Below are 12929 nucleotides of genomic sequence, written 5' to 3' on the forward strand. Positions count from 1 at the left end.
GGGTTCAGGGGGTGCCAGTTCCCCTAAACGCCCAGGTTCGGGCGCTAACCAAGCGTTACATTTATCATGAAATCAATTGGTAAATAGAGAGCAAATTCTATGATTGTAAATAGAATTTTTCAAATTATTATTAAGAAAATGAAGATTAAATCTTAAAACCCCAAATCGCCCCTGCCTCTTTGGATGTCGAATGCGATGACGACAGCCCTCCCATTCCCCACCATCTGTCATTTTCTATTATTATTCAAAAATAGAAAACTACCTAAAAATAAAAAAGGAATAGCAGTTAAAAAGGACGACTGCATAAGTAAATGTCCCGCCGCATAATTGACAACATTCACCAATTTGCTTTCCTCCTTCCTTCCTTCCTCAAATCATGGCCACAGGAGCTGACGGTACGCTTAGAGGAGGAATAGCACAAACACTGCTCTGCTACAGTGCCTTATTCTTCGCTTTCTGGGTCTTTACCGATTACTTCCTCCGCAAGCTCCGCCGCCTTCCGCCGAGCCCCTTCCCCACCCTCCCCGTCATCGGCCACCTCCACCTTCTTAAAAAGCCCCTCCACCGGACGCTGGCCAACATCTCCGCTCGCCACGGCCCTGTTCTGCTGCTCCAATTCGGGTCCCGGCGGGTCCTCTCGGTGTCTTCCCCCTCGGCAGCCGAAGAATGTTTAGCCAAGAACGACATCGTCTTCGCCAACCGCCCGCAACTCCTGGCCGCAAAGCACTTGGGCAACAACTGCACCACCATCTCGTGGGCCCCCTACGGCGACAACTGGCGGAACCTCCGCCGCATCTCCGCCCTCGAAATCTTTTCAGCCCACCGCCTCCAGACGCTCGCCGGCATACGGGCCGACGAGGTGCTGCTGTTGCTCCAGCGGCTCCGCCGTAATCCCCCGGATCAGGCTGTAGACATGAAGGCCCTGCTCTTTGAACTGATGCTTAACGTGATGATGAGGATGATAGCCGGAAAGAGGTACTACGGCGAAAACGTGGCGGAGGTGGAGAAGGCAAGGCGGTTCCGGGAGATCGTGGCTGAGACTTTCCGCATCACCGGCGCGTCGAATGTGGCAGATTTCTTGCCGGCGTTGAGGTGGGTTGGAGTAAGAAGCTTGGAGAAGAGGCTGGTGGCGTTGAAGGCCAACAGAGATGGGTTTATGCAGGAATTGATAGAAGAGCATAGAACAGGACTGGCCGCCGCCGGCGAGAGTGCCTCAGAGCCGGACGGAAAGAAGAAGAAGAAGACGATGGTGGAGGTCTTGCTATCACTGCAACAATCGGAACCCATTTATTACACGGATGAGATGATCCGAGGCATGATGATTGTAAGAATTCCCAAACTTAATCATCCATTTTTTCATTGATTTGGAATTCAACGAAAACATCACAGCGTTTTTGCTCTTTGACTTAATAAATGCAATTCATGGACTTTGAGCCTTTGAAAAGGATAACCTAACCCGAACAAACTACAATTTATCTAGAACCATATAATGAAAGGAAATAATTAACATAAATTTTGCAATTAGGTCCTACTAGCTGCGGGAACAGACACATCAGCAGCGACAATGGAGTGGGCACTGTCACTTCTCCTAAACAATCCGCACGTCTTACACAAGGCGCAATCCGAGATCGACGCACGAGTCGGGCACGACCGTCTGATCAACGAATCGGACCTCTCAGATCTACCGTACCTCCGCTGCATCATCAACGAGACAATGAGGTTGTTCCCGGTTGGTCCGCTGTTGGTGCCCCACGAGTCGTCAGAGGAGTGCGTCGTGGGAGGCTATCGCGTGCCACGTGGCACTATGCTACTGGTCAACGTGTGGGCCATACAGAATGACCCGAAGACCTGGGCGGAGCCCAGGAAGTTCATGCCGGAGAGATTTGAGGGGCTGGACGGGTCGAGGGACGGGTTCAAGTTCATGCCGTTCGGGTCGGGCAGAAGAGGGTGCCCTGGAGAAGGGTTGGCTCTGAAGATGGTTGGTTTGGGGCTAGGATCTTTGATTCAGTGCTTCGAGTGGGAAAGGGAAAGTGAAGAAATGGTGGACATGAGTGAAGGGCCTGGGCTCACCATGCCCAAGGCCCGCCCCTTGACGGCTAAGTGCAGGCCTCGTCCCGCAATGGCCAGCCTCCTCTCATAGTTTCTTTTCAGTGTCCTGGTAAACTTTTTTTTACGGATAATGATGTTTTTAGCCAAATAATAAATTGATTTGGTGTATGGACACGACTAAAAGTCTATTTTAACTATGTAATATAGAAGCTCTACCCATTCTCGGGGATTTTTGTGGGTTCTTATATATATATATCGATGTGTTAGCTTTAAGGCAGGGCGACAAGCTACATGTGTTGCATCAGACTAGCCAGGTAGGTCTTCGGAGTACGAATAAAATATTTTGAGTCTTGTTGGTAAACTTTTTTTTTTTTTTTTATTGATTTAAGTTTTCGTATGTGTTTTGACTTGGTCAATTTAGCTTGATCGTGATGTTTCCTTTGGGCAAGTGGGTTGTTGTGAGTGGTTGCATTCGACGACAAGTTATACCTAATTTCTTCCGACATTCAAGACGTGTACGCTACAGGTGCATTGTTTAAGGGGGTGTTTGGCTTGTCGTTTTTAAAATGCCTTTTAAGCTTTTCTATTTAAAAATTAAGTAAAATCTTAAAATTAGTTAGTTAACATTTAAATTGATAAGATGTTTGAATAAATATATTTTAAGATATCATTTATATAGTTATGTGTTTATTTTTAAAAAATTAATAACTTATCAGAACTTAACAAAAAATAAAATAAAATGGACATTTTGTTAAATAATATAAATAAAATTTATAAAATTTATTTTTAATAAAAATAAATTATAAATTAATATTCAACTAATAAAAAATTTATGCTGATAAATTATATATAATTATTAAAAAATATATTAATATAATAAATATTAAAATATATATATTATATATGTTATATTATATATATATCTAAAGAGAATGGCGACAGACGAAGATGGAGGAGGTGGCAATAGAGGTGACGATAATGACGATAGGTTGGAGACAATAACATCGCAATGGAAGCTGAAGGCAGCGATGGAGGTGACGAAATAGGAGATGGAAGCGACGACGATGAGCTAGAGCTTATAATGTTTAAGATCATAGAAAGTTAGAAATATTAGAGTTTTTGGAGGGTAAAAATATAAAACACTTGGTCAATGAAATAAACTGATAACAGTGTTTTGAGAAAATGTGGGGGGGGGGGGGAGAGCTTTTCTAAAACGTTGTTAAAATAACGTTTAACCTTAGTAGCATATAAACTCTTTAATTTTTAATAAACATGTAATTAAATAAGATATACAACATTTAAACTTCGTTGACAGCTTATAAGATGTCAAACCGTTGCCCAAACACCCTCTAAATAATTACCATTTAAACTATTAGTCAAAGCAAACCATTTTTAATGACTTAACTTTCATTATATTTTTAATAGGCCAAACTCGCATTTTGGTCATTGAATTTTTACATTTTCTTTTCTTGTGGAACCCTAACTTATCATTGTTTTAAATGTGCCCCTAAACCATGCAAAATCACTTCATTTAGACACTTGGCCAATGTGACAACCAACATGTAAGTAACACGCGCTTGCAGAGAGAATGACATGACTAAAAACTTGTATATGTAGATTATTTTTAAATTAAAACGAGCCAACGATAAACTTCTCTATTCTAATCTTATTTTATGCTTTCTCACTGATATGAGACATGTTTCATAACATTCTCTCTCATTGCTTTTTCTTTGTCTCTCTCTCGCATTTATTTTCAATATAAAAACGTTCACTTTAACTCCTTCTCACCCTACATCTTAGAAAAGATCTCGAAATGTAAGGGATTGATGATACTTTGATAGAGTTCCGCCTCATTAATTGCCACTAAGGGCAAACGATATTGTTAAAGGTATCATTCACAGAGACAAACCCAGGTCAAAGTTTCTATGGCTACAAGAGATATGAGGTCAGATATGTTATTATTGTCCATTTTCAAATTGAAATTGTTGTTGCAAAATTATAACAATTAAATTTATTTGTCTTGAGAACAGTCAAAGCAGAAACCCCTTGGGGGAACAGAGAAAATTGTTGGGGCCTAAACGGAGACTAGGGCTTAAACCGTGACCTAGGAAGAATGAGGCTTAGGGGCTTCCGGAGGGTCTTTGGGGGATATTTCCCATTGGGGGTCTTTAGTAAATAGTCTCAACGGTCTTTAGGGAACAGTCTCAAGGGTCTTCGGGGAATAGTCATAAGGATCTTTAAGGAACAGTCTCGAGGGTCTTCGAGGAAATCTTTTAACACAGAGACAATTAGAAGGCACGTGGGATCTTTCCTACGCGAGCCCTCTAATGCCTAAGTTAGACTATGATGTCTAAAGATGTAACGTAGATGTATGTGGATGTGTATGTGTATGTGTATGTACATATGTGGAATGTCCCGTATGTCTAGTATAGGTCTTTAGAGGAGTAGGTTCTTGATAGGTCGTGTAGGGTCTAAAGTCTAAAGTCTTAAGTCTTCTAAACTATGGTCTCAAAGAGGTTCCACCAAAAATGTAACACCCCACTTTCTCAGGCATGTTATAATTTAGGACAATTCTAAAATAATAAATTCTTTTTCTTAAAAACTATTGCTAAACCATATCATTCCTCATATCCATCCCAAAATTTTTATACATCTATCTCGGAAGAGAAACATCATAAACATCAAATGCAAAAACTAGAATCGAACCTAACATCTTAACATTAATTATAAATCAATTTTTACATCCTTATTAACCATAAATAAGGTTATACATCAATATTCCTCAAAACGTTCAGAATTTGAAGTAGTAGAACTTAAATACATGAGCTAGATAACATACATTCAATTCATCAAGCACTTTGCATGATGAATTTTGCGACCGCCTAAGCCGCGTTTTAGTTCACTGTTTTTATCATTAAATTTCGCGACGATTTTTAAAAATTGCTGCTAAATTTAATTTTTTTGAATTTTTTTATTAATGAATTTTGCGGCGATTTTGAGAAAACCGCCGCTAAATTTAATTTTTAAATTTTTTATTATTGAGTTTAGCGGCAGTTTTTCGCTAAATTTAATTTTATAATTTTAATTAATTAATTTTGCGACAATTTTTCGAAACCGCCGCAAAATATTGGATAAACCACCATAAAAAACATATTTGGCAGCGGTTGAAAAACTGCCACAAAATACCATGTTTTGCGACTATTTTGAAAATCGTCGCAAAAAACCTATTTTTTTGTAGTGCATGTTGGAGCAATCTGCTTCCGTAGCGACCTGTATTGGTTGATGAACCTTCTCTGGTATTCTTTCCAACTATAAATACAATAGGGACGAAGGCTTCTTAACCATGTCTAAGGTATATCCCCGAGGTCGCGGGGAATGCCTGGCATTTAGCTAGCAAACTTGAAGTTTGCAGGTCTATTTGGACGTTAAAGGCATCCAGATAGTCATAGGGGTCACCGTCACCGTTGTACTGAGGGATATTTGGAACCTTAAATCTGCGTGGTAGAGGCTCCTGTTCCACTTCTCTTGAGAAGAGGGTCTTTTCATCGCGTTCTCCCTTCCGATCATGAGCTCCATATTGCGCTTCCAATTGTCGAACCCTTTGCAATAGCTCCTCCACAGTTGGATTTTGGTCCAAAGATCGCCCAGGAGGAGACCGCCTTTCCCATTTGCTACCTCGATCTGGTGAATAGTGAGCTCTAGGCTGATGCCGTCTCCTATTCCCTGGTGAGTTACAATGAGTGGCGCGTCATGGGCTAATCGTAGCCGAATTCTTTCTTGGGCGTGGATTCCCACGTTGTCGGCTCCCTTCATGAACCTTGTCACAACGATCTTCATAACTGTTTTCTCTCGTTTTAAGGTTCGCAGGGTGAGCCTCTAGTCTCTTTCCCAGAGATCGTTGTTCCTCCGATCCCCTAGACCGTGAGTTCGAGGAATGCGCAGATCCAGCCCGCCGTGATATTCATCTACCTTCCCTCTCATCTAGAGAGAGTCTTTCATCTCGAGATTGTGAGATGACTCCTGGTGGTGCGATCTTCACCCGATTTTTTGCGACCTGGACTTGCATTTGGGCCAACTTCCTAACCGTATATGCGAGCTGCTTGATTGTATTCTCCAATGTCTCTTAAGGTTGCTACTAGGCTTGAACTGACTTTGTCCCTAGAACAGGGTTCACCAACTGACAAGGAACCCATGAGGGGATCCCTAAGATTATTCCAGTTAATGGGGGAACGAAAACAGCTGTAGCGGTCACGATCGCACCCCCTATAGACGGAATTTTCGGTGGCCGATTAGCATGATCTTCGAGTCGATTGGTCACCACTTCTGAACTCCTTGTCCGTCTCCCCTTGGCCATTGACGTTAATCAGGACGGCCCTTCTTCTAGCACCAAAATATCGATGTGCAGAAATGGTGATCTAAATCTATCTTGGGAATAGGCTCGTGGCTCGCAAGGGCTTCTTTTTCTTGTGTTTAGCTCGGTCCTTTAAGGACGTTCGCCTTCCTTCCTTAGCCACAAAGTTGCTAAGAAACCCCTGATTGATTAGCGTCTGGATCCCTTTATAAAGTTGCTGGCACTCTTTTATATAATGCCCGTGATCATGACTACAATATTCATTTCGATTCCTTTTATAAGCCGATGTCTTCATGGGATAGGGACTCCTAAGATAAGTCTTTATCCTCAATAATGGCCATCAGCACCTCTGTTCTACTATTGTTTAAGAGAGTAAAGCGCATCGAGCTCCTTCCAAGTATTAGCGGAGTCCAATTTGTCTTGGACTCTTACCCTCCATCTATAGTTCTGTAATTTATTTGGGCTTTTTCTCCTTAGTGGTCGCCTGGACAAGCATGGGATAGGAAAAATATTCCACATGGTCGGTAGCGTCAGTGGTTCCATCATAAAGCTTGATAGATAGCCGGATTACGGAACTTGTTCAAATGGCAAAACAATTTTAGGATCCATAATGCGGTTGTCACATAAAGCGAGATCAAGTTTCCAAACAATATTATTGGACCTTAATTATTTTGAAATTCAAGACGCTATGATAGAGAAATTGCCCAATTACCATCCCATTAGAAAATTGTTTGGAAAAATTAAAGTTATGTTCTCTTTACTATTTTTAAGTTATTTTTAATTTTTAATTTTCTAAAATAATGAAAACGCGTTCTCATTATTATTTTTAAAAATATATTTTTGAAAATAAAAAAAATTATAAAGAAAACTCAAAATAACAAAAAGTTATTTTAAGTGTTTTTATCAAAAATAAATTCTAAACTCAAAACACATTTATTTATTTATTTATATTTTATAATTATAATGGAAAAAAATATTATAAAATTCATTAACTTTAAAATATATATATATTTTTAATAATATATTAACATTAAATATTTCTAATTTATTGAATAATTAAATTTATTAAATAAAATATTATTAAAAAATTATTTTTAAAATTTTAAAGAGAATGTGTTTTCTAAATTTCTATTTTGAGAAAAAAAATTTAAAATGACAAAAAGAACGCTTTTTTAATTTTTTAAAAACAGACTATTCAAATAGAAAACTAAAAATTAAAAAGTAAAGAGAAGACAGTCTAAGTTTTTTTTAATTTTATAATTAAAAATATTTTAATATTGTATATTTTGAAAAGTCAACATTTATATCCAAAATAATAATAATAATAATAATAATTTCTAATTCATAATATAAAGTTAAAAATGCAAAAAAAAAAAATGGTTTTCTATTTACTAATGAAAGATTCAATTATTTAATAAAAATCTAGAATTTTAAAAACAACCAATATTTTCTTGATCCCACCACGCATATGAATACCAAAAAACGAAACACCTATGCTCAATTTATCGGGTAAAAAATCTTTGTTTTTTTTTTTTATCAAGTTCGAGACTTAAGAATTAAAATTTAGGCAATATAAGTGTATAATATATTAATATAAAAATATCACGTTAAATGTCAATCCTATGTATATTCAAATAACATCTCTGTTCAAAATTTAGGCAAATATAGGAGGCGGGACGACATAGGATCAATATCAATGTATGAGGCAAGGTATTATGGGATACCAAATTGAGGACGAGAACTAGCAAAACTTAGCCCCTCCCCACCTGCCCTGCACCCCTCCCTCCCTGTCTACAACGAACATCCAAACAAGGCATTATGTTTTTTCTTTAATATTTAATTTATTTCCTAGTAATAAGTAAATTATATATGAAAAGAGGTAGTTGACAATGTATATCACCAGTTTATCTTTTACGAAATTGCTATTTTTGTGATATTAATATGTTATATATTTTATGTAGTAATATTAATATAAATATATAACGCAAGTGTTGTTAAAAGTCTTAGAAATAAATGTCAAAATAGCATTTTCAAATACTATATTAATGATCAAGATTGATGTTAAAAACTAATCACCTTTTGAATCGAGTAGTGGAATTTTTGTAACTTGAAAGTTCTCTAACATTTAAGTTGTTAATAAGTAGAAAATGAGGTAATATTAATAAAGTGAACTTATCATAATTATTATAATCATAGTCATAGCGGGGTGTAGGAGTTAATAATTCTTATTTACAAAAAAATGTAAAATGAGCCCCGAGAAGTATCCACTTGCGGGCCCACTTGGGCTTTCTGTGCTCGCGATGGATCTAAGGTAATTCTACTCGACGGGTCCATCTCTGACTAATTTTGAGATCTCTGACATTTCCTTATCCAAATACGTGGTGGTGACTTCGACTTCAAATTAGCTTGTTCAAATAGGCAATTAGTGCTCGTAAAGGTTCTTTCCCGGAACATACGTCGAGGATACACATATATATATATATATACACACACAATAATTAAGTAAAATGAAAAGAAGGAAATTGTAATCTAGCAACACCCGAACACAAACAACAGTGACCCTTCTTAATTTCTTCCCCATGAATCCATTTCTTCCTCAATTAGGCATGGCGATACTGTATTGCTGCGCTGCAATGGCTGCTCTATTGCTGATTTCGGTGGTCCAATCCATTCTCCGCAAGCTCCGTCGTTTCCCACCAAGGCCTTTTCCCACCCTCCCTCTCGTCGGCCACCTTCACCTCTTCCGACAGCCCCTCCACCGGAGCTTAGGTGATCTCTCCGCCCGCGATGGCCCGATTCTCCTTCTTCAGTTCCTATCACGGCCGGTCCTTTTGGTGTCTTCCCCTTCAGCGGCCGAAGAATGCTTCACCAAGAGCAACGTCATATTCGCCAACCGCCCTCAGCTCCTGGCCGGAAAGCTCTTGGGTAACAACTGGAGGAACCTCCGCCCGATCCCCGCCCTTGAAATCTTCGCGGCCTCCAACCTCCGGACCGTCTTCAGCAAACTAGCCGACGAAGTGTGGTTAATGCTCCAGCGGCTCAGCTTCAACCATCCGAACCAGGCGGTGAACATGAAAACTGTGTTCTACGAGTTGATGATTAACGTAATGACCAGTATAATAGCCGGGAAGAGGTATTACGACGAAAACACGGCGGAGGAGGAGGAGGCGAAGCGGTTCCGGAAGATCGCGGGGGAAATGTTCGGAATAGGCGGCGCGTCGAGCGTGGCGCCGGTGCTGAGCTGGGGTGCAGCGAAGAGGTCGCAGGCGAAGAGAGATGGGTTTATGCAGGAACTGATAGAAGACCACAGAAGACGAATAGCCGCCGGCAATGGCGATGACTCAGAGGCGGACGGAAGGAAGACGCTGGTGGAGGTATTGCTGTCACTGCAACTATTGAATCCCCCATATTACACGGATGAAGTGATTAGAGGCATGATGACTGTAAGAAGTCAATCTCAAACCTAATTAATTCATCAATTTGTTCAATGTTCCACTTGAATTTAAGAAAAACAAATCTGACGGATCGTATAATGGTTATGGATTTTGTCTGCACGCGCAGGTTGTATTAGCTACTGAAACCGATACTACAGCTGGGATCATGGAGTGGGGGCTTTCAATTCTTCTGAACAATCCGGAGGCTTTACGGAAGGCACAGTCCGAAATCGATACATTCGTGGGTCATGACAGTCTGATTTGTGAATCGAACGTGGCAGGTCTGCCCTATCTCCGCTGCATCATAAACGAGACAATGCGGATGCACCCAGCGAGTCCGCTCCTCGTGCCTAACGATTCCTGCGACGACTGCACCATAGGAGGCTACAACATCCCACGGGGCACCATGCTACTGGTGAACATGTGGGCCATGCAGAACGACCCGAGGATCTGGGCGGATCCCGAGGAGTTTATGCCGCAGAGATTCGAAGGGCCGGAGAGAGCAGGATCCGGGGACGGGTTGAAGTTGATGCCATTTGGGTCGGGCAGAAGGTGCTGCCCCGGGGAAGGCTTGGCTCGGCGGATGGTCGGCTTGGCATTGGGATCGCTGATTCAGTGCTTTGACTGGGAAAGGGCGAGCCAGGAAATGGTTGATATGAGTGAAGGCACGGGAGTGACTGGACTCGGCTCGACCAAGGCTCAGCCGTTGATGGCCAAGTGCAAGCCTCGTGCCATACTGGTCAATCTCCTCACACCAGTTCCCCTCAGTTCAGCTTCAGCTGTTTTGGAGTAGCACTTGGCCTTCAATTTCAGTTTTCGTAATTAAGAAAATAGTGTTTAGATTTTGAAAATTTTGAATTCTTTTGAAATACATAATGAATACACACACATGGTGAGCTTAATTTGTGCAGTTTCGAATTGTCTATAATAATTTATAACTTCATTATTATATTAAATTATTATTGGAATAGAACCACAAACTATATATGTCAATTGACTTGTATGAGGCTCACATTTGTTAGATATGTGGTGTTGCTGCCTGCCATTTTCGAATTAATATCAACTTAATAGAGTCTTTTTTTATTGTAGTTGGGGGGATAGTGTACTGGGCGTGGAAGCAATGCACCCTACTGATTTTTGCAGAATGGTCATAATTAGGTGACTCCCTCCTTATCGAAACATTTTACATTGTAAAATATTTTATAAAAAATTATTTTATTTTAGTTAATGTTGCGAGGGAGTTTGACTTGTGAATTAATGAAGAAATTGAATTTTTAGATAATAATAATATAATAGATAGATAGAATAAAAGTTAGATACGTGGTCGTTGTTTTTGTTGTTATATAATAGAGATATGGGAGATTCAATATTGAAGATTCAGATTTTAAAGTTAAACAATGATAAGTAAACTTCTCCCAATATATAAATATAATAGGCCAACTCAGTGGACAGCGACACCTCCTGTCAAATGAATCAGTTTTGAATTCTAGAAGGTAGATGTTGGAAGCAACTTTAGTATTTTGGTCAGAGAAAAAACAAACTAATGTTGATGACAGTCATGGTCAACATTTGACCTTACGCCCCAAAGTGAGCAAAACCAGGTTGGAAAGCTAATGCTGCGTTGTTTTTATTGTTCTTTAAGTTATTTTTAATTTTTAATTTTTTTAAAATAATAAAATTAAGTTTTCTTTATTATTTTTAAAAATATATTATTAAAAATAAAAAAATTATAAAAACATTCAAAACAACAAAAAGTTATTTTGAGTGTTTTTATTCAAAACAAACTTTAAACTCAAAATACATTTATTTATTTATATTTTATTATTATAATAAAAAAAATATTACAAAATTCATTAACTTTAAAATATATATTTTTTTAATAATATATTAACATTAAATATTTTTAATTTATTAAATAATCAAATTTATTGAATAAAATATTATTAAAAAAATATTTTCAAAATTTTAAAAAGAACACATTTTCTAATTTTTTGTTTTGAGAAATAGTTTTTCAAAATGACAAAGAGAACGTATTTTTAATTTTTTAAAAATAGACTATCAAAATTAAAAATTAAAAATAAATTTAAAACTTTAAATTAAAAAATAAAAAGAACACAACATAAGAAAACAAAGATCTTCACCTAAGAAACCTAAAGATCGATGAGTTTCTCTCATAGCATCTCAAATTGAGCACCAAACCAGGTTGGAAAGCTAAAAGAACAAAGATCTTCACCTAGCCTAAGAAACCTACAGATTGGGGGTTCTCTTTGAGGATCTCCAACGGAGCACCAAATTAGCAAGGCGTCAAAATAGTCTCCAACAAATACATTAATTTGGTGTTAGTTATAAACTTAATCATCAAATTTAGTATTGAGTGAATAGTACAATATTAATTTTTTTATTTTATTTTTAATTTGGCGCTTTTTGCTATAAGTTCAAAATAAATTAATCCTTTATATCCTTTATTACTTTTATTATATTTGTATATTTTGATTAATAATTAAAAACATGAATTATTTAATTATTATAAAATATATATACCTATAGAAATATTTTATTAAGATTTATAAAATGAGTATAATATTGAATATATTTTAAAATATTTAATATATTTTATAAATATCATGTTAATATAAAATGAACTAATTTTGTTTATATATATGAAAGTTTTTTATTTCAATAATTACCTGATAGAAAAAAAATATTCTTAATGCCAAAACTTAATAATATAATAAAAAGTAATAACATCTCTGTTAACTTCAATTAAAAATACATGATAAAAATAGAAAAAAATTAAAATAAAAAAAACAACAACATGGCTTTAAAATAAAATACTTTCTATTCTTAATTCTAAACTACCATTTAGTTAGAAAATTAATTAGAATAATATATTTTGTAAAAAAATTTAAAAAATTATGAGAGTAATTATTAATTTCTTTTATAAAATGTGACTAATTATTTTTAATAATATTATGCTAAGTTAAATAAATTAATTAATATTAATTAAACAATTACATAAAAAATCTTCTTTAAAGATGCCTTTTACACTAATTTGGTGCTCAGTACGATTGGAGACAACACTAAATTAGTATTGA

At 37.2% G+C, this 12929-nt stretch overlaps 2 protein-coding genes across 3 annotated transcripts; both read left to right on the plus strand.

The window, feature by feature from the left end:
* The first annotated feature begins 311 nt into the window (after positions 1–311).
* Positions 312–2322, plus strand: LOC127808842 (cytochrome P450 81Q32-like). Its single transcript, XM_052347500.1, has 2 exons — positions 312–1324; positions 1526–2322. The coding sequence occupies exons 1-2, from the start codon at positions 377–379 to the stop codon at positions 2138–2140; spliced, it is 1563 nt and encodes a 520-aa protein (XP_052203460.1). The 5' UTR covers positions 312–376; the 3' UTR covers positions 2141–2322.
* Positions 2323–8923: 6601 nt separating this feature from the next.
* On the plus strand, positions 8924–10934 carry LOC127808181 (cytochrome P450 81Q32-like). Of its 2 annotated transcripts, none has more exons than XM_052346592.1 (2): positions 8924–9774; positions 9962–10934. In XM_052346592.1, exons 1-2 carry the CDS (start codon positions 8980–8982, stop codon positions 10625–10627), a joined length of 1461 nt encoding a protein of 486 aa, XP_052202552.1. In that variant the 5' UTR covers positions 8924–8979; the 3' UTR covers positions 10628–10934. The 2 variants fall into 2 exon arrangements, with proteins under 2 accessions (XP_052202552.1, XP_052202551.1); XM_052346591.1 differs by having other exon boundaries at positions 8924–9843; positions 9962–10907.
* Positions 10935–12929: the final 1995 nt, after the last annotated feature.

This window comes from Diospyros lotus, chromosome 8, assembly GCF_014633365.1.
Source record: "Diospyros lotus cultivar Yz01 chromosome 8, ASM1463336v1, whole genome shotgun sequence".
In the NCBI taxonomy this organism is placed as follows: Eukaryota; Viridiplantae; Streptophyta; class Magnoliopsida; order Ericales; family Ebenaceae; genus Diospyros; species Diospyros lotus.